The sequence below is a fragment of the Megalops cyprinoides genome, chromosome 13 (genome assembly GCF_013368585.1).
Source record: "Megalops cyprinoides isolate fMegCyp1 chromosome 13, fMegCyp1.pri, whole genome shotgun sequence".
Taxonomy (NCBI): Eukaryota; Metazoa; Chordata; class Actinopteri; order Elopiformes; family Megalopidae; genus Megalops; species Megalops cyprinoides.
This window is the reverse complement of record NC_050595.1, coordinates 10815865-10838581: the sequence shown is the minus strand read 5'-3', so window position 1 is coordinate 10838581 and position 22717 is coordinate 10815865. Positions and strand designations below refer to the sequence as shown.

The 22717-nt window shown below is 42.4% G+C and overlaps 2 protein-coding genes across 2 annotated transcripts; one reads left to right on the top strand and one right to left on the bottom strand.

Annotated features, from left to right (window-relative positions):
• Positions 1–1077: 1077 nt before the first annotated feature.
• Positions 1078–3750, bottom strand: LOC118788040 (BET1-like protein). The gene is made up of 4 exons (XM_036543873.1): positions 3695–3750; positions 3120–3205; positions 2908–2964; positions 1078–2740 (listed from the first exon to the last, which is right to left on the bottom strand). The coding sequence occupies exons 1-4, from the start codon at positions 3711–3713 to the stop codon at positions 2573–2575; spliced, it is 330 nt and encodes a 109-aa protein (XP_036399766.1). The 5' UTR covers positions 3714–3750; the 3' UTR covers positions 1078–2572.
• A 1291-nt stretch (positions 3751–5041) lies between these two features.
• Positions 5042–21729, top strand: LOC118787918 (synembryn-A-like). The gene is made up of 10 exons (XM_036543685.1): positions 5042–5255; positions 8640–8687; positions 11560–12186; positions 12801–12895; positions 16685–16835; positions 17135–17230; positions 17350–17494; positions 17636–17780; positions 18362–18481; positions 21212–21729. The coding sequence occupies exons 1-10, from the start codon at positions 5166–5168 to the stop codon at positions 21342–21344; spliced, it is 1650 nt and encodes a 549-aa protein (XP_036399578.1). The 5' UTR covers positions 5042–5165; the 3' UTR covers positions 21345–21729.
• The last annotated feature ends 988 nt before the right edge of the window (positions 21730–22717 follow it).

Genomic DNA, 22717 nt, shown 5'->3' with positions numbered 1-22717 from the left:
GGTGGAAGGACATACTTGAGTCCTTTCTGGTTTTAAACTGAATGCCACTGGAGTTCCTGTAGTGTCAATAACGTAACAAAGCAATTGATTAAAAAGTCAATATTGCATTTTTTTTTATTATTTTAAAAGGAATGTCCGGCAATAAATTGTAAGTACTCTTCATAACAAGTGTGCATGACCAAATGGGCTGTAACTCCACATCAGGATAAAATATGTAGTTTCTCAGTACTAAACATGTCAAACTATATTGAAAGAAATCTTCACCATTAAATCAAACCTGCTATACGCACCTTCATTTTTAATTTTTCATTCCATTAACTGTGGTTGGCAAGAAAATGATACGAAAAAAGGAAAGTGCTTTCCACCAGTGAAACTGAAATTGGTCCATCTTTATTGTGCCGGGATTGTAAATATATGAGACTACCCAGAACATGCTGATCTTATTAAGCAGTCTTTATAGAGACTTAAAACCTGAAGACAGCTTCCTTGTTCACAAGCATCAGTTTACAGTTGGCACTATGCAAATCCACTAACCCTGATATGCATTTACTTAAGGAACAAAAAAGTGCAAAACATATCACTTTATAATTTAGTGAGCATCAAACTAAAGACAACCAAACCATCCAAAGGGAGAGAAACCTTCCTTTCATTTCTCAACCTTTACATGCTTTGGCATCTGAATGTACCACTTCCCCTCTCCATTGAATTAGAAGTGAATGGAATCTTCACTTAAGATCCTTGCAAAAATTCAGTATTATTACAATTTGAGCCTTCAAAGCATGTTTAGGTGCCTTTCCTGGACCAGTTATGCCATTCACATTTTCAAAGGGATATTTGGTGAGATTTCAGTTGAAAGAGAACATGAAGCCTTCAACAATGTTCCTGTTTGCCTGCAGTCCCCAGCACGCACAACCACCTTGTCCAGTCCAGACACAGAGAGAAATGGCCAGATCCTTCTGGGGTTTGTAATGAGACTTTGTTGCTGTAGAACTGGTTATGGGATTATGAAAGAATTTCAAAGTTGGTTACTGTGTAGGTTGCCAAAAAAGGCCCTTGGTAAAGAAGAGGGACAACATGTAATTGAGAAACAATTTAATGATCTGCCTCCATTATCAGTCCAGTCTAACCATATATAGGGATTAGTGTATTTGCCTGTGAACAATCAGATTACGTTAACCATTACCTCCAAGCAAACAATTGTGTATCCACTAGATGTACCTCTTCCTACCATTATCTCTCTCATGTTTGGTCAGTGTCTAGTCATGTTCTGAGTCTGCACAATATAATATATTGTTGCACTTTGTACACTGGTCTCCAAAACTATTGATAGAATTTACAGATAAACTATCAAAAAAATAATTTAATTCAAGGAATGCAAGGTACGCAAGTAACGTTTTTTGAACAAATAAGTAAAAATCAGTAATATTTTCAAAATGCTGGCATTTCATAAAGCAACAGTATATTTTACGTGTTTTTCAAAAATCACAATGGTCAGAAGTAATGTCATAATGCATTTATATCAAAATATAATGCTATAAATGTTATCCTGCACCCATGTCTGGAACTTAAAACATGTTTACATCACCAGTGTTAGCATCTGGTGTACAAGGAGATTTCATAATCCCTTGGTAGGTTTCACTGTGGTTCCAGTCAGGAAGCTGTCTGAAAATTCTTTATAACAGCACACTGCATGAGCATGGTTAATGCCTGGATTTGAAGTAAAGGAATGTCAAGACTTAAGTTTAAAATGAAAAAAAAAAAAGAATATCACATAATATCAGTCTATCACCCTTCCGGCTATCAAAAATATTATTATCAGCTTTGAAAAATCAATACTGGTTGACCTCTACTGCATCTATCATTCAGGAGTGTAAAATGCAATGCTGAACTCTACCCGTCTCTCAGCTGTGACCTTTCTGATGAGTTAGAACTGCCACAAGCACTGAAGCCCCACAAGTGCAACCCTACAATATACTAGAATACAACCAGCGGGTAATTTTTACACGACAGGTCCCACAGAGTACCAGGAGAGCAGACACCAAATGGAGAATAGGCACTTATGCCTTATGTCAGCTGACCAACCTGTAAGCGCCCGATCAGTACCAGAGCATGACAGTGGGCCAGGCTGGACCACGCCAGGCCGGGCTCAGAAGCGCCTTAATTAGCAGTGGTACGACGCCACTCAGGAGCCCCCATCAGAATCATTTCCACCACATAATTACAGGAACAGGGACAACTCAGAATGTGGAAGGATGTTCCGATTCTTTTGCTGTCAGCTTGGGAAATTGAACTACACATTAAATGGGGGTCACAGTGTGGGACTCTTTAAGTCTTCTCCACCTACTTGACAACACACAGGTGACTGCTCAAGACACTGGGCTCAGTAACAATCTGTCCCTAAGGAGGATAATCAATCATATGCTCTCTTAGAGTGGAAACAAGAAAACATGCTGTTTTTGGAGGGGTGGGGGGTGGTGAAAGTACAATTCCCATACAACTGAGAAATTAACTCACCACTCCATTGTCTAAGTAGGAGTGAAATCATGACCTATATTCCTCAGACGTGCTTTCCTTATGTCTGGGCTCTGGAGATCGCATAGTAGAGCAGGATGAAGCCGATCACCAGGCCCGCAGACACGTAGCACATTAGCTTGCGATTGTCCCGGCCAGAGCGCACCATGGTGGAGAACCTTTTCACACTTCCGGTCAATAGTCCTGTAGCGCTCAGAAAGTTGGAATCCTTTGGGAAAGGGGGTAAAGTGCGTTTAAACACTCAGATAAAGCACAGTCACAATGCTATAGCATTTATTCTCTAACAACGTTCTACCCTCATATGACATATGTATTTGTGTTGTGGATTTTTTTTTGATGTGTAAACGTGCCAGTGCACTTCTCTGTCAATCTTACCATCCCGTCCAGATACGAATTCTGCTCTTCTGCCTCTTTGTCAATGTCATAGGCCAGCTGAAAAAAGAGCAAGAAAAGTTAACTTATGTGTCACACACGCACACATAAAACACCAGCAGTATTATCAACTGCGGTGCGTCTGCTATGTTTGTAATGCACTGCACTGTACTGTACTAATTATGTGACAGAATACTTAACGTTATCATACATACTGATTTCAGCCTGGAGACTTTGGTGGCCAGGTTATCCGCCAGCAGCTTATTTTCGGCGTCCAACATGTCATCAACCGCGCCATGGCCTATAACAGCAGCAAAATGATACTTTCGGTTTTAGCACTTTAGAACTCCTCAGACGACTGGCTAGACTAGCCACATCAACAAGCTAGTCAGCCCGACGACTAGTCACCATTTAAAATATTTTTCCATGGCAATGTCGAGTATCACAGCTACCCAGTAATTATTAGTAGTGGCTGTTTTTAACCTCACATGAAGTCAAATGTGTTAAGAACATGCATTACCTTACAGGTTAAACTGTTTATATACTAGCAAACTACAGTCTGTACAAGTTCCTCAGTTGTGCTATCTAACGTAGTTCATGTTAGCTTGCTGGACATAGCTCCGTCGAGCTAAAGACATCACGTACAGCAAGATTTTGCTGATATTAACGAGCATCTTAACTTTGAGTGTAGGAAGTCTAGTATTTAATATCAGAATAAGAGAAAGAACCTGAAAAACATATATTCAGTAAAAATGTATAAGTATTTCACAGCTGACGTGTCAGTAATTACCTCTATTCCAGTCTGCCATCTTTGTTTACTTCCTGATTCGGTGAAAGGTCATTTCCTGTCTATGCCATTTTAGAGCCTTCTGATAGGCGCAGATATTGTATTTATTTTGGCCAGATATTCAGCTGACGATCTTGTTCTGTTTTGCTTTCCTTTTTGTAATATTTTTCTGGATCCAAAGAATGCGATAATGTTCTGTGAAGCTTCACTCCATCTGTATATCACTGATCCTAAAAAGGCCCATCTTCACTGGCATTAGCTTAGAGTAAGGTCTGCATCCACTCAGTTTTGTATCATGTGGATGGACTGACAGTGACCGTTGCTAAACAGATTCTGCTTGGGCTCGTGACGTCCTGACGATGTGAATGTAGGCTACTTTATTCCAAATGAATATGGAATTCACGCTCTGTTGTAATGAGAATTTCTGTTTTCCTGGGTTTATTCTGTTTTCTCCCGGTGAATGTAAAGCCGGCCTGTTTTAAACAGCTAAAAAGGGTTACGTATTAGCACTTCATGTAAAATGCCCTGATAAGTGACTGCAAGTGTATGAAGATATACTTTTACATTGTTTCCAAACTGTCAAAGGATTGACATGCCTGTACTGTACTGTGCGTGCCTGGCAGTGAAACTAAAGCCAGATAGTTACTGTAATTACCTATGACAGACTGTAGCTAATTACCTGACAAGCTATATCAACAAAAAGTGAATGCAGTAGATAATAAATAATTACCATTCACAATATGCACTGGGTTATGTATGTGATTAAAGTTTGTTGTTTTATTCACATTTTATTACAGAGATCAGTAAAACCAATTCTATAGTTAGAGGTTTACAGATTACTACCAATTGATAAGTAGTCAGGCAGTGTTACCCAGGAGCTGGAAATATGATTTATGCAGACATATATCAAAGAAGCCAGAAACCAGGAAATGTTTAACTACTGGTTTGTCATTTCAAAAAGCCTCCAGTCTATCTGCTCCATGGTCTATCTGGTGGTTGTTGTCTTGATCTCTACACTATTTACACAAATTAAAGTGCCGCTTAACTTTAACTGTACCTACATTGTTGAGCTGGGTTCATTTAGACAGCAACTGTTCAAACCCTGCCATTGAAATCTATGTACTACCACCCAGATCGAGAGGAAAGCTATTTTTTTGTTGTTGTTTTTATCTTTATTATTATTTAATATGAAAATGGGCAAGTTCGTTTATGTACACATACGCACAATAAATATTTAAAGATGAGATGCGTAGTCTATTTTAGAACTTCATATCCCAGAATCCTCTGCTGTGAGCTTGAGATCCTCCGCTAATCTTATCAACCCAGAGCTTTCTAGTTCCAGGGATCAAAACCTAGGAGTGAGGAGCCGAAGTAAAGAGTAAAGAGCGGTGTGAGTCACATCGGAATATTGCCATCGGAAGGGCTGGTGCGTGATTGTGTCGTGTGAAGATAGGAGTGCACCGGAGACATAGCCATGAAGATGGATTTAAATACCGTTATTGAAAATATGGAAACTGGCGATCAAGATGCTGCGTTGATGGCTCTTCAGGCATACAATAAAGAGGTAAATTGTCATCATCGTATGAATTATTCGTTATCCATCACGTCCAGTTGGATTCAAAACAAACAAAAACATACCGGCAATTGTGAGGCATTTTCAGCTCTTCGATATGTGGGCTGCGTTTAAAAAAAATAATACTGTGGCTGTGAAGTCAAAACAAATCACAAAATGTAGTTACATGTATTGTTCTGTGATACCACGAGAGATCATGATCAGAAATTAACATCAAATGATCAGTGGATTTTTTTGGACATCGTAACTTATAGTCTTGATAACATTTCATGCAACCATGAATGACATAATGCAATTCAATAATACTAATAATCTGTACACAATAATGATATTTCGTGTTAGTGACCGCCGAGAAACCCATCCACCTGTTTTGTGAAAATTTATTTTTTACTAAAATGTCGGCGGTTTGGCATCTGTCTTTTATTTTCGTGTGTATTTGACTGTAAAGTATTTACCTCTACATGCGTGGTCTTGTAATTCTGTTTTTGAACACCAAGCGATTTATTGCAAGTGATTTATTGGGCGTTTATAGAGCCCAATAAATCACTTGCAACACTGCAATCAAACGAAGGAAATGATGTTTTATTTAATTTTATTAAAGCAAAGATAAACGCCGCTCTGAAGTGTTCACGCTCCAATAAAATATGGTATATTTACTTGTAAATGATTACTCTTTAGTATTAACAGCCCATTTGCGAGTTAATACGGATCCTTAAAAACAGAGATCGCTGGTTTTTGGCTTGAGGTGGGGTAGGAGGAAGAACAATTCCATAATTTACTAGAGCATACTCACTATATGAAAAGGGCAGAGGCGATTCTGGAACCAACTGTTAATCCGGCGTTAGACGCCTTTGAGGGTGTCATCGATGCGATTATGACAGTGTCACGGACTTTTTAGAGCAGGCTGATCCACTTAAAACGTGAACTGCAAAATCAACACTAAGACACATTTTAAAGGGCGAGTCTACGTGTGACTAGAAAGTAGGCTAGTGTCTTATTAGACTATGTATGAAATATTGACTACTTTTACACAAGCCCTGACAGGTAATGAAGGAACAACATCGCTTATGTATAAAATCTTTAAAGTGGCCAATTAAGCAATTACATTCACGACTATAACTGTAGCCTATTATTTGACATCATGTCAACTTTAACAGGAGAAAAGGAGCAACAGGAAATCTCATGAAATAAAACACTAGGTTTACGAATTTCAACTTTTTAAAATACATTTAAAAGTAAGATACTATTTACCTAAACAAGATGTCTGAATATCTGGCCACATTCCTCATGTATACTGATACAGTTGTTAAAATCTTTTTATCAATATAAATAGGCCTTTAAAATGTAGTGCAGCCTGGTTCTAGTTTATGTTAAACGTTACTGTGAGGATTTTTTGTTTAAGGGTTATAGAGGTATAAGAGCATTAGGTGTCTTTGTGAGTGGAGTTTTTAATAAAGAATGAGCATGGGACTTCAATGAATAACACCTGTAAGATATGAACATTGTAATTAATATACTCAGAGTAAATTAAATCACCTGGGTTAAATTGGATTAATGCTCTGTGTTTTCACCTCAAGATGTGTCAGACTCTCAGTAAAGGCTCTCTCCTAAGAATTAATGTAGTGTTAAAAAGGTTATTCCTTCCAGTGAAAGTAAGTGAAAGTCATGACTCAAACATGGGATTAAACATTTCTGACATTAAACAGAACAGGAACCAATGCAGTTAGAGAGCTGATCTGTCATATTTCTCAATCTATATATTTAATCTAGTTTAGTCTATTTAATGTATTATTTAGGAGAGAGAGACAAAATTTGGGGCATTTCTTGGAATTTAAAGGCCTGAAATTTCTACCTACAGAGGGTTTTAACTAATACTGTGATGCACCAGGACCATATGTCTGTTCATTTGTGTTTGAATATGTGTGTGTATTCATATGTGCGCACATACACACGTGTGTCTGTGTGTGTTATATCAATTGGATTAGGGTGACCAAGCGGCATGAGCATATTTCTCAGGGCCCTGCCAAATCCAGTGAATCTGTTTCACTCTTGATGTAGCTTGGCAAGAGAGCGCTCTCATCACAGAGGTCCTCTAAGATGAGTACCCTAATCGATGCCGGAGCGTGCTCTGTGTGGCCTGGCTCCAGTGATGAAGAATCAACGTTATCCTGATATTTTTATCCCTGGATGAACCCCGGCTCCATCAGGAAAACGAAAGCAAAGCGGCTGCTCATTTGGGGCTGGGGTGACCAACCTGTAGCCCTGGGGCTTCATGGGGCTCCCTCAGGGCATCATCTGTGTGAAGGAAAAATGCACACATTAATAATTAATTGGAGTAATGCTCTGATTAAAAGCGTTATTGCTGGGTCCTGTAAAACGCATGAAATGCCATTACGGTGTGGACAAATATACAGGCTTTCTTTTTTACGTGTTTGCTCTTTTTCACTCTGACCTTGATGAGGCCAACTGTGCATCACATCTTTGCCCAGGCCCACTGAAGCATGGTAAATGCTCATAGGCAGCCAGTGGTTATTTTTTACACTACAAGTCCCACAACACACCGCACGCATGTGAGCGCCGAATGGAGGATAGACACAGCTGTCACTGATGTCATCCAGTTCATACAAGTACACATCAGATGACTTGTGAGAGTGAACTAATGAGTGGTGTGGCTAATAGAGGACCCTGGCCAATATAAACCACCCTACCCCAGTGGAATGGAGCCGTTACATTCTGCTGCTATGGACCCCAGAATACTGTCAGCTAATGACACAGCTCAGACTCAAACTTGTAATGTTTTGAACTCTAGGGCTCAGCCTGCACTTGCAATGAGTGCCTTTATCGACTGAGCCACTCAAGAGCAATAGGTGGGCTTTCTTGGGCAAGGAGTGTTCAGGATAACCTGGTCGTGTCACCAGGAGCATAAAACTAATGAAACTGGGATGGATGCTTGGAAAAATCGCCATTCTGTCACCTCCCACTGAAGCAGAAAATGAAATATTTCACTTATAATGAATTCAAGGATGGATAAAAAAAGCATTTGAGCATTTGACATTTCTCAATATGAAAAATTGCGTATCACAGTTTGGAAAGTGTATTCATAGTGACCCTTCAAAAATGAGCGTAAAATTCTGGCTCCTACTCTGTCAGACGGCCACACCTAGTTTGAAGTTTGCATGGAATGATGTCACCAGGATGTCTGACACAAATGCCACTTTGTGTTCAGAACACTTTCATTCAAGGCATAAAAGGATGTGAAGGCTATTAGGCATTAATGAGAAAAAGAAATAATTTTTCAGTGTTTTATGAATTATGTAATATCTCAAAATCTGGTATATACTGACATCTTTTTTTGTCTTTTTCTGTTTGTTGTAGAAAAGCCAGTGTTTCACATTTAACACAAAGGAACAAGAAGAGAGAGAGGTATGGCGTTGTTCATAGCAACATTATTGATATCTGAAGATGTACATTTACATATTTTTCTGCATATATCCTTGCTGATAACTGAACTCTTGGCTTTTTCACATTGCTGTGTGGCCTTCTGCTGGTTACTATAGAAACAAGTGCTGACTTTCAGCAAGCTCAAACTAATCACCCTCTTAACTACATGAACAGAGGATGTTGCCAAAGAGAAATGCAGGGTACCATGTCTCATTAATATTAATCACAACCAGCACCGACAAATGTATGTTTTAGATGGTAGCTTTGTAGTGTCATTGAATCTGCTGTTTCTGTTATGCACTAACTTATTCTTTTATCTTTTTCTTGCATGACCATGTATTAGGATGGAAATTTGCAAGAGGTATAAGTGCAGACAAAATATATCAATTGTAGTTCAGTAGGACAATTTAACCCAAGGTGTATTTCTGAATAATAAATTCAATTTACAAACAGCAATGAAAACTTTTATATTTATATATTAGTCAATGTCAAAACTATGACTGTCAAACAAAAACAATCTGAAATTTTTCATGAGTCACATTCTTACATTCTAGATAACATGAACTGGGAGTTGTTGAACATTATTACGAAATAAGCTTTGGGTTTGCGTTGCATTGCATAATCCTCCAAGGTAGACTGATTAGTCTGTCTGGTTTTAAGACAATTTGCATGATGTCATTGTCACTGTGTTTTTCAATTCGACCAGCCTGTGCTCAGTCTTACTGAATGAATAGATGGCTTTGGCCCCTGCCAGCATTGGGACATTCATATTGTATTGACTGCAATGCAGACATTCTTAAGTGACGTCAGCTTTCCCTGCCGCTTTTACCGATTGTGTAATATAGCTTTCCACCTGGCGCAGGACCAGGAGAAGCCTGACATCATTTGTCACCATGGGGTCAAGTAGACACACGTTTGGTGTGAGGTTCTTTTCAGTTTCCATTGGTGGAAAAACATGCGTTATCTAACAAGGAAGAGGAAGCATTACTGCAGGGTGACTGAAAACAAGGACTACGTGACGCCAGCATCCCGACCCTAAGACGTTCGGTAAATCAGCTTAGCGGGGGCTGTGTGTGTTGAGCTTATTTAGGTTGACAACCTGGCAAGTAACTCTTACTTGGCCATCTCATTGACACGCATGTCTTTTGGGGCTTCCTCTCCAGGGCTCACGGGACCATTGCTGTTAATGACTTGCCAAGAAGGCATCTGTTGCTGCATGTATTGGTTGCTTGAGCATTACACCAGGGTATGATTTTTGCTGCACATCAATAAGATTAATTATCGACACAGGCCCGGCTTGTAATGGGCTGGGAGAGAAATAAAGCGGCCATTGTAATTTACAGGAGGGGCTGTTTTATCTGCCTTTTCCCAGATGTTCACTGCAGTAAAACATCATGCCCTGTAACAATTGAAGACACAAAATTTATACAGTCGATTACGTTACATTTCTAGGCTACAGTGGCTGTAGAAAGTGGAGAAGTGGTGCTATCAAATATCAGTGATGGTTTGTCAGTCAGTTTTTTATGTGGTTTGTGCCTCTATGTGTCATTGCCACATCAAACCTATCAAAACATTCAAGCAAGTTAGCACTGCATGTGTTACAATATAGATAAGTCGTGTGCAAGCACGGACTGAAAACTTTTAGGTCAAACTTAAAGGTGAGCTCAGATTCTTTAGAGATACTACAAGTACGATGGTGCCTACAGGCGTGACAAAAGATGAAGATAAAACCAATCATGACAATTAGATAGGTCTGACACATTGTATCATAATTCCCAGTGGATGGAATGATAGACACAATCGTAGCTGGAAATGTGCAAAATAACCACATTCGATTAAAAATGTAGGTTACGTGTCAGCAGAGCTGAGCAAAGACACCAGAGCTAAGGGAATAACTGATTAATACATTGTATCCAGTTCATATTTAGTCTGCAGATCCCATAAAAGCTGCCTTTCCTCCTAAGTCTGTGACAAATGTGCTACAGCCCTGAAACTTGTTCACAGTTTAAAGTGATGTTCGGTGTCATGCAGGAACTGTCCACACTCTGACTAAAGCACTGATAATTACTCTCCGGTAAGCCTTTTACTCAAGTGGAATCCTCTTAAACATAAAGTATTAAATTATAGCCCAGGAAGGTCCTTAGTAAATCCTGAGCAAGAGACTGAAATAGACACCAGTGCACATCTTAATCGCTCACCACAGTGTCCTTGGAAGTGGCCAGGGAGTATGATAGATTTGTGAATTTTGCTATTTTTAATGGTTTATTTGAATTCAGTTTTTTTGTGACTGCGATCAAAGTCAGAAAATAAAGACTTTATCTTCCAGTAAGTGATACTGGAAGGTTAAGGTTAAACTGATTTGTGGATTAGGGAGGAGGCAGTTAGTTCGGATGAAAGCCTCTTGTGGCTTTGGTGTGTTGGTGGAGTCTAGTTGAAGGACACTTTCTCTCAGTAAATCAACAAGCAATGAGTTCAGCCAACAGGCATGCATGTGTCTCATAGACCTGTGAGACTATTGGTGGAACACTCAGATTAAATAATTATGTTGTTTCCTAAAGGTGTGAAAGATTCTGACCCAGGCTTATATGTTGCCTGCAATAACATATCCATGTCTGATTTAGTGCAGCTTGTGAATTACTAGCTTCAGTTGCAGAGCCACTGAAGAGTCATAAAAACAGTAAACCCAATGCTGTGCTGGTGGGACAACATCAAAAATTAAATTCAGTATCGCTCAGTGACATTCAGCCTCATGCAAATAAGAAGTCCCTCCCACGCCTTGCCCTCCCCTTGTAGCCCCGCCCAGGTGGGGGTGTTGGCGAGGAGGGTGCTTACAGCGCTTCCTTGACCCCCGCAGCGGCTCGGCGAGCTGGTGCTGAGCTTCCTGGAGCGGGACCTGCAGCCGTCCTGCCAGCTGGCCTGCCTGGAGACCATCCGCATCCTGTCCCGGGACAAGGGCAGCCTGGCGCCCTTCGCCACGCGCGACGCCATCCAGACGCTGAGCCGGCACGCCGGCATCGCCCATGGAGAGGGCCCCACGCCCGAGATCCCCGACCTGGACGTGATCGTGGAGGCGCTCAAGTGCCTGTGCAACATCGTGTTCAACAGCGAGGCGGCGCAGGAGCTGGGGGCAGAGCTGCGGCTGATGGCGGGCCTGGCCGAGCGGATCAAGCAGTGCCACGAGCGGCAGTGGAGCCACGAGGTGCGCTTCTTCGACCTGCGCCTCGCCTTCCTCTTCACCGCGCTGCGCGTGGACGTGCGCACCCAGCTCGCCCAGGAGCTGCGGGGCGTCAGCCTGCTTGCCAACGCCCTGGAGGCCACGCTGGGGCTCCGATGGCTGGACACCTTCGAGGTGGCCCGGGCTGACGCCGAGGAGGGGGCGGAGGTGCCCCCGCTGGGGCGGGAGGAGACGGAGCGCGCCATGGAGATCCTCAAGATCCTCTTCAACATCACCTACGACACCAACCGCCGCAAGGTGGATGAGGTGAGGCAGGCCACAGTCTGTTTATTATAATCAAGACTTACAGTTGTCTGTTTGATAATTAAAAAAAAAACACTGCTGATGTCTCAATTTCACCATCAACTTGTGGTTTTTAGAGTAACAGGTAGAAAAGAAAAAATTACATTTTCAAAAATTTCATTTTAAAATGTCTTATTTCACTGTAGTCCACTGTAATCATCCTGGAAACAAATGCATACTATACTGATGTACATAGCCTACATTTGGACACGGAGTTTGTGATTTTGAGAAAGACTAGAACGGTAGCAATGAGTAGCACAAAGAGAAAATTGCCCATTATTATGTGAAATAAAAGATGAAAAATATCATATATATTGATTAGAACAATGTGCATGAGTGTTCACATCCTTGATTTATTTTAAATACTGATGAAAGGAGACAATATTTTATATTTTTTAAAAATCAAAGTTAGGAATCAGCGCAACAGTAAGTACTCAAAAACTTACTCCCAATAAATGACAAATAAAGGCTGCAGCATGCAAGTCCTAACTGCAATGCAACTGCATTACAAATTATGCAATTGAAATTGAAAGTCAGTTTCACCTATGTTTTGGCTCCGTTTTACTGGCACCCCTCAGGAGGAGGCAGCTACATACAGACACCTGGCCGCCATCCTGAGGCAGAGTCTGATGTGTGTGGCTGACGGAGAGGAGCGCACGGAGGAGCTCCACAGGTGAGTGAGCACAGAGACACACACAACCGAGAGAGTGCAGATGCACATACAGGTGAGAGTGCAGAGACACACACAGGTGAGTGAGCGCGGAGATACACACAGGTGAGTGGGTGCGGAGATACACACGGGTGAGAGAGAATAGAGATGCACACAGGTGAGAGAGACCACAAAGACAAACCCAGGTAAGCAAGCATAGAAACATAGCTGAGACAGCATAGATACACACAGGTCAGAGAACACAGAGACAAGGATGAGGTAGCCCCAAGGATAAACGAAGGTGAGAGAGTACAGAGACTCACGCCAGCGTGAAACCAGAGAGACATGCAGTTGAGAGAATTTGAATTTTGACTGGGCTTTATTGAAACAAGTAAAGAGAAACAGAAGTCGTACTTTTTTAAAACCAACCATCAAGAGTGAGTCTCATCCAAGGGACACAACAGGAAATTACAATTAATTGTCACAGTGTTAGAATGTTAGGGTGGAATGTTAGCTGGCAGTGAGAGAAGGTTAAAAATTCAATAACAGTTCACTGAGGGTTCATTTCCCTTTGCACACATTCCCTAAACCACGGATAAAATCAGCCACATGGTCAGTAAGCTCATAGTAGGCAAACTCAGTTTTCACTTAAGCAGCGACCAAACCCAGCATCGTATGCAGGAGCCTGTGGGCAACCTAGAAGCGTGTTCTTTCTGGTCTTCAAAATTGCCAGCGTGACCTGACCAGACAAACAGTTCTCCAAACAAACTATCCTTCTCTTTGAGCGTACATATTTGGGTCCCAAAATGAACAGTGAAATCATGGCCCAGCCCATGAAGTAAACAAGCTCCATAATCCTCTGCAGTGGAAAAAAAAGATGTTCTACTGACCCTGCCTGGCCACGGAAATGACACTCCCTCCCCACTGTTGGATCTAGGTGTGTCACGTGTCTGTTTGTAACAATGGCTCCATGCAGAACCCTCCTCAAAAGAGGAGCCTGGTCCAAACAACTCAGCCCATATAGACGCCTTTAGTAACATTAGACAGGCCACATGTGAAATCATCACACTGCCTATTGGCTTCCCAATAGGACCACAGCTCAGGGGTCTTAAAGGAGAGCAGCATCATATCGTCCTTCCATCACTGACCTCCAGCTGCAGGAATGTTAAGGGTTGGAAAAACCACATCAGCCTTCTCATCTTGGCCCTGTGATGCTGTCACCTCAGTGGCCCTTCTGGAAGAAGCCAGCAAACCAGTTGGTATTTCATGCGCCACGTTTGGCAGTAAGCAGAGTGACGATATGCCTGTCATCTCGCCCAGAGGAGCAGCTGAAATCCATCTATTCTGAGAGGGGCAAGCTAGCTTTGTGCACCCAGCTCTAACGAGACAAGCCTATAAACTGGCAGAGAACAAAGATCCGGCCTGCACCAGAGGGTTGTATAGCAGGGGTTCCTCTTTAATCCGTGGGCCTTGAGTGGAAGTGTCTCTGTGAGGTGCCAGCATCAGCTGCCAAGCCTTTAAAGACAGACTCATAATAGGACATTGTAGAGGTCAGATCTATGTCTGTATAAGAACAAGTGTCTGTCATACTCAGGATGGCCAACCTCCGCAATAGTGCACGTGTAGTGTCCTCCCAGCTCAAGTTTTGCTGGTACAAAAGTCTTTGTCACTGTCTGGAGTCAAAAAGCCTTCCCCCTGCTATCAGTGTCAATCAGACCTTGCTCACCTTCCCATAATGGCTACTACAGTACTGCTGCAGTGCTTCCTAGACCGGAAAAAAGTACACCAGTTATCTCTGACCATCCCTAATAAGGTTATTTGGCGGCTGGAGGACAATCAGCTTATGCTACAATGTTGAGCCAGGTGACGTTTGCCAAGCATTGTGAGATGATCTTATAATCAAGGCAGAGCAATGGCACAATTTTTTCAGTAGATCCAACACACCGTTTTTAGGCATAAGTAAATGATCTGCATGACCACAAATTGTTGTCAGCGACTGGTGCTAATAGTATTCTCTACACACCTCAAAGACATCACCCCCGTGTTTTCAACCACAGAAGTGCTTACAGAATTGTGGTTACAGTTCATCCACCCCAGGGGCACATCCTGAGGAGAGCTGTACTGAAGCTGTGAGAGGTGAAGGGTTAGCTCTGTGTCCAGTTCACCCCTTTGCCCAGGAGTGAGCCTGGGCATGTCTCTCAGTAACTCCTCCACGAATCACACATCACCTGCACGAGCCCCTATACAATCTACTCATCCTGGCCCTTATTGATGCTCTTTTCACCCTCCTCTCCAAGAAGGACCCTAGCGGCTGCACGCAGGTGAGAGAGCGCAGACACACAGACAGATGAGAGAATGTGGGAGACACGCAATAAAGAGAGCTCAGAGATTCGCCAGAGAGCGCAGAGAGACTCACGCTGAGAGAGCATAGAGGAGCACACTGCCGCCGCTGTAATGCCTCACGCGGATTCACAGCACACCTGCAAAACAGCCATCAAACAAACAGTCGGCCCACTCTCCGTTCCGCTGGCTTAACCTTGCGCATTTAAGGGAGGCTTAAAATGGAGCGTTTTAAAGTGCAGACCTAGTTTTTAAGGCCCACACCCCCCCTCCCTCTCGTAACTGTTTTTCAACATTCCATTTTGAATGAAAAGTGGAGCAGAGAAAATTGTTCGTCCGTGGGGATTTGTCACATTTTGTTCTCTTGGCTTAGAAAAGGGTTTCTGGAAGAAATGACGAAAGTGAAATACATTGGTGTAAAAGAGAAGTGCAGAGAAAATCTGGGTTTGGCACTCTGGATGGCCGGTATCAACTGAAGGGCACTGCAGCCTGTGCCAACAACTCAGTGTTTTTCATCTGTTCATAAAAGTTGGTTTGATGGCTCTGTGCTACTGACTCCTTGATATTTTTAAATATTTTTAACTCGATGTTCTGTTTTTGTTTCTTGCTTCTTCAACTGTTTACTGTATACTGAGAATTTAGTGCACATTGCTGTCAGGATCAAGCAAGTTAATTCATTATTTCATCTGTTCCAATTCAATTGACTTCCTATAGCTCTCAGTTATGCCTGATATCAGAGCTTACTGGTGCCTTAATCTACTGAATGTGAGCTGTTGAAATAGCATAATAATGTTCTGTCACAGTCCCACAAATTTTCCTGTTCCTTTCAGATGGTGAATTCCTTCCTCTGACCTGACCTGAATGTACCATTATTTATGTTTCTTCTATTTAGACCAGAATATAAATGAATAATCCCTGGGTAATTTTTAGGACTGATGTCTTAGTCCTGTCATGGAAGTGGCGTGAAACTGTGCTCTTTAATGAGGCCTCTAATAGCCTACTCTTACGCTCTTTCCCTCTGGGCGAGGCGGGTGTCTCTCAGGGAGGTCATAGAATGATTTGACCCAGGCTTTACATGCGTATATACAGCCTTCAGAGGTACTGTGTAATGGCTGTCAGCACAATGATCATTCTAAAGGTCAGCTCTCAAATAAAGTGTGACAGCATGTTTTCAGCAGTCAAATATTTTACTGTTCTAAAAAACAGTATCTCTGCTGCCAGTTTTTGGAATGTTCCAGACAATATCGTTGAGCATTGACGGAACATAGACGGAAAGTTTTCTTTAACCCGGTGTCCTTTGTTTGAAGGTGGTCAATGAGCATAGTGGAAATGTAGTGAGAATGCCATATGCAGTATGCCTATATGCAGATTTCTTGGTTTCTCTGTACTTTATGTGAGGACTCAGAGGCTTGTGGTGTGTGTGTGTGTGTGTGTGTGTGTGTGTGTGTGTGTGTGTGTGTGTGCACCCTGCAGTCACACGGTGAACCTGCTGGGGAACCTGCCGCTGCTGTGCCTGGATGTGCTGCTCGTTCCCAAGGTCCAGCAGGGCTCCATCGAGTACATGGGCGTGAACATGGACGCCGTCAACATGCTGCTGGAGTTCATGGAGAAGAGGCTGGACAGGGTGAGCCGGTGTTGCACGCAGAGACGTGAATGAACTCTTAGGTGCAGCTGTGCGTGTTTTAAACCCCCTGCCAGCTTCCTGTAGAGAGAACTGTCAAGGAACATTCATAAGGTGTTTCCACCATCTGGCACAGACAATTACTACGGTCTTTTGTACCTCTCTCTCTCCTTTTCTCTTCATATTCTATATTCATATACAAGACTCTCTGAAATCAGTATCATTTTGATCATTTTTCCAAATATTTGCAAAGGACTGATAGGATTTTATAAATGATGGCATATTCCTCTCTTCACCTCCAGGGAAATAAGCTGAAAGAAACCCTTTTACCCTCCCTGAACCTTCTGACAGAGAGCGCTCGCATCCACAGAGAGACCAGGAAGTTCCTGAGGATGAAAGTGAGACCCTACTATAACCCCACTACTCTGTCCATTCTCACTCCACCCGCTTGTTAATCCACCGCTATTGAAGGTATCTGACTGTGCTCCCGTTTGTGTGCACGCACAATCCCGTGCAGGTTCTGCCACCGCTGCGTGACGTGAAGAACCGGCCGGAGGTGGGGAACGCCCTGCGGAACAAGCTGGTGCGCCTGATGACCCACATCGACACCGACGTCAAGCACTGCGCTGCCGAGTTCCTCTTCGTGCTCTGCAAGGAGAGCGGTGGGTGAGATCCCCTAATTGTGACATCACACTCTTGCAGCCCCACAGTACCATGTAGTCGTGCCCCTAATATGGCTCTAACTCCTGCTGCATTGGTGTAATTCCTCTGCCCTCCACCCCTCCACCCCTTCCACACCACAGTGTCCCGCTTCATCAAGTACACGGGTTACGGCAACGCCGCGGGCCTGCTGGCCGCGCGGGGGCTGATGCGGGGGGGCGGGGCCCCGGGCCACTACTCCGAGGATGAGGACAGTGACACAGAGGAGTACCGGGAGGCCAAGCCGCAGTAAGTGGCAGGACAGCTTATGTGTAAACTAAACAGAATGTTGGTGTTACTTTGTGGCAATGTTATCACATTGGAAAACGCATTCAAGAAAGAGGGGTCACTCACCACTGTCCCTGAAAATCCTTGAAAATACCTGGAAAAGTCCTGGAAAGATGCCTGAATTTGAAAAATTATCCTGACTTTTTTATAGCTTGAAAAATGTGTCCATCTTTCTGACTTAAATCTATAAAGAACTGTCTTCTTGCCAATTTGCTTAATGTGATTTACTATAAGTTCTGCCTACCCTCCATCTTGACATGAATCCAATTTCAAAAATTTTGCGTAGCAATAAGAACAAATACTAATTCATGCAAATCCAATGTTTATCCTTAAAACATCATTGAAATTAAATCATATTTGAGTTGGAACCCTTTAAAAGGTTTGAGAGCATTGTGATACTTTGAAGGCATGCTGCTCAACAGGCAGTCGTAGAGTAGTAGAGGTTGCTGCTTTGGTATTAGGAGGTACACAGGGAAACTGTTGGTTGCATATTCTCTCTCTGATATTATAAATTCGTAATAATATAAATTTCCCTTCGTCAGCATTAACCCGGTGACGGGGCGCGTGGAGGACGAGCAGCCAAACCCCATGGAAGGAATGACAGAGGAACAGAAGGAATACGAGGCCATGAAGCTGGTCAAAATGTTCGACAAGCTCTCCAGGTGAGACAGCATTTTACCATCTGTTTGCAAGACAGATCGCCCGATCCACAAACGGAGCCACAAAGCTGATTGTCTGATTCGTGTACCCCGGTTTCACAGCTGACTAACCACGCAACAGCAGCACGTCTTTTTTTCTTACACAGCTCTTGTGTCAGTGTCAGTGTGTTATTACTGTCAGAAAAAGATGGTCCAGGTTACGGAACCACTTCAATTTAAAGGTTTCTCCTGGGTGGCCATAGAAATTACTTGGCATAATGTTAGAGACACCCACACATTTGTCATATTAAGCACTCATCAGCTGTTTTTTACATTTAGAAAACTGCATTTCTAAAAAGCATTTTTTGCATACTCTGGTACCCATAGCCAATTTCATTTTAATGAATTTTAAGTCTGCAGCTATTTCAGCATAATGTTTTTCGTTCATCTTATCTGTCATCATTGAATCAGGCACCATTTGGCTGCATTTAAAGACATAACTTTTGAGAGAGAAAATGTTATGTCTTTAAATGCAGCCAAATGGTGAGAGAGAAAAGGCACCAGAAAATGTTTTATCAAACACAGTTATGCAGCACTGGTTAAACACAAGCAGGATGGCAAATTAAACAAGCAAGAAAATAGTAGAGTCTGGGCCACCCTACAATAGGGTGTCGGACCCAGGGTCTTTCCCACCTCAACAAAAGATACCACATAACAAACTAAAACAACAAGCCAAGAAAAGGATGCTGCCCACCAGCATACCATCTACAGAAAGACAACAGAGGGCAACTACAGAAAGGAAACAAACAAACACTGAATGGAGGTTAGCTGGAGATCTTTCTGGAGGTCACCTCCCCTTAAAAAGGTGCTGCACAGGTAAACGCAATCAGCACCAATTTGCAGAAAAGCTTTCAGCTGTCAGGTAAGAATGTGGTGGAAACTGCATTAATATTTACTATTAATATTTACTCATTCTATCTAGCTGCTGATAAACTCCATAGCAAGCTATCAGGCTTCCTGTCAGTGTTGTTTTATGAAAGTACTGGTTAATTCACAGGACACTGGCAAGGGACAGCACCTCTAGGCTCCAGACTAACACACAAGCTTCAGTGATAAGCTTGGAATAACAGAGAAAGTGCAGCAATGGAGAGGATGTGTGGGAGGAAAGTGAGAGATGTCTGAGAGCGCTGACACCTCTATGCCGGACCGCACCAGCGAAGGTTGGGCAAGCGGGGGCGGTGAGCGGCGATTTGGGGAAGATTTCCACCTGAAGCATCTTGGGGCGTGAGGGTAGGGGGAGGGGCGGGGGTGGCGGATGTGTGGCCGCGGTGTCTGAGCGAGTGACAGCATGCTGACAGACACCCGCGGAGTCGTGCTATGAAGGCACCGGAGGCTGCCGGTGGGGAGCTGTCCTCCCCTGCTGCTCCGGGCTGACACATCATTAAAGCAGCCCAGGAAGGAGTCAGACAGAGGGGCTGGTTCTGACAGCCTCCGCCGCCCACGCCCAGGCCTCTCCACTCCCTGCACTGCAGCCCCCGGGCAGACAAACCTGGCCCTGCAGTGCTCGTTTCTGTCCCATCTCATCTCTTAATTTCATAACTGAATCAACTATTGGGCTAATTTAACATAAGTGATGCATTCTGAGTGGTAAAATGCTGACTCCCTGGAGAACGTGGTCGCCTGCATTAATTAAGCAGAGTGGTGACATGTGATTAAGAGTCGTGATGGGACATAAATCAGAAACACCTTCACCACTCCAGGACCAGCGTACCTACACCTGCACCCCAAAAGGCTCCTCTGTCTCATATGATTTAGAACTGATTGCATACCTGCATCTCTGTGGTTTTATATTGAGTAACAGAAATGTTCAGGTCAGAAATAGACGTGCGTCACCCTGACACATTCTGCAGGTGATTTCGCTGTTCCACCCACTTCATGTGGGTCTTATGTTGCACTCATGACATTTCAATACATAATGCATCTAAAACATGTCATGAGCATAGGTAACTATTATAACATTATACATTTACATTTACATTTTTTCATTTGGCAGATACTTTTATCCAAAGTGATCTACAAGTGAGGCAGAGTACAACACAAGCTAAAGCCATACAGGGAGTCAACAATATTAGAAGTGCTGCATGACCAAGTTTCAATAGTTTGCCAGACAAGGTACAGGTTAGCTGGTAGATGATGTGTGAAAGGTTATCCACCATTGGGGGACAAAGGCAGAGAAAGATCTGGATAGTGATTTTGTGCCGCAATGTGACAGGACAACTAGACGCCGTTGAGTAGTAGACTGTAGTGGTCAGGAGGGAACATGCGCTTGTAGTATAGCATTCAGGTAGGTAGGTGCAGCTTTGTTGGTTGTTCTGAATGCAAGCAACAAAGCCTTGTACCTGATGCGGGCAGCTACTTGGAGCCAATGGAGCAAAAACAAAGAGAGATGTAACGTGGGCCCTCTTCGGCTGGCCACATTTTTTATCAACTGCAGGGGCCTAATGGTGCATGCAGGAAGGCCAGCCAAGAGAGTTATAACAGATGGGTATGTTTAAAAGGTTTACTGTATCAATCGATGGTCCAGAACCAGTATTTTTGGTGAAAAACCTTACATCTGTAGTTATAAATAGATCATCAATGTTTATGTATGCCCATATGGATTGTAGTCATTGTTTAAAGATAGGCGCATTATGATGGCTATGTACAACAAGGCCCACTTCAAGTAAAATTATATCATATTGTCTTCGTTTGCAGAGACCATGTGATCCAGCCAATGAAACTGGGGCCTGATGGGAAAATGACCTCAATGGATCCTTCTGACTTGCACAGACTACCGCAGCAGGGACCACATCAGTGCTGCTCAGACAGTGAAGAGGAGGGTGACTAGGAAGAACGCCCAGCTTATTCCAGTATTTGTATAGTATATTTACACATCTAAACCTGCCAAAATTAAATCAACAAATTATGACACATTGTGGAATATTGAAATAAATAACTGAAATATTCAAATTAAATATATAAATAATGATACATCCTTCAGTGGCTTTCTAAATTTTGATCCTTTCATTCAACAAACACACTTCACATTTCACACACTTCACTGACATATCGCAATGATATGTTTAATTGCACGGAGATGAGGCAGATGGTTGATAAAACCAGGATGGGTGGTATGAAGCCTGGCATTAGCTACTTACTGCCTGAGGTCAGTGCTCTTTTTATTTCACATTTCACATTATTTCTCATTAACAACTTTGGTGAAAATCAAACTGACACTGAGCAAATCTCCAATTTATTATATTCTTGACTACAGTGTGTTCCCCAGGTATTCCAGCAACTGTTGTTAATAAAATACACATAAGCACCAATCCCAAACAGTGATTAGCCAACGCTATGCTCAAGCTCACCCTTGCTGGTTTCATTGACAGATTGTCTTGTGATTGTTCATTTTAATTTTATTCTGGACAAGAATAAATTCTGAAATAAATCATTCTAAAATGAAATAAGTTATGACATGGAATTCACCAAGAATGGAATAGCTTTGCATTATTTCACTATTTATTTCAAAATTTCATATCTTAATTTTAGCAGGTTTCCTTTGAGTAGAGGTATGACAAAAGAAAGAGTGTTGAGAACACATTCAGCCCCACTATTACGATCTGATGGATTTCATGTGGCTGGACAAAGAATTGTTGAAACAGTACATAACTCCCTTCTGAAGATCTTAGTTTCCTTATGAAAGTACAGCAATTTGTTAAATATATGGGGCACCAAAGGAAGGAAAATGGTACTTCTGCATTTTTATGAAACAAGGAAAAACCTCTTGTTGTGATGTCCTCTTGTAATTTTATAAGTGGAGATAGTGTTTTGAGTCCGTCCAAACTTGGGTCTCCCTTGGCCAATATCTGATCTCTGCTCCAAAGTAGAGCCTTTTCACTACATATGTACTGTAAACTAGCTTCCAAAGTTCACACCTGTTTTGAGCTGTGCCTAGAACATCAGTAGAGGTCAGTTTTTTGTTGTTTTGCATGCTTCTGTAAATGAAATCTAAATTTAACTGAAATACATTTGGATTTTTGGTTTGACAACTTGGAAACAAGAATTTAGGAGAAATTTCCTTTCCTTTTTTGGTGTTGATTTTAAGTCTTGCTTTTTGAAATATTTTAAAAAGCATTTAATATTTAATAAGCTTTGTTGACCTCTAAAAGCTGTGGAACTTTGTTTGGAGTCACAAATATCACATGACACCATCTTCATGGT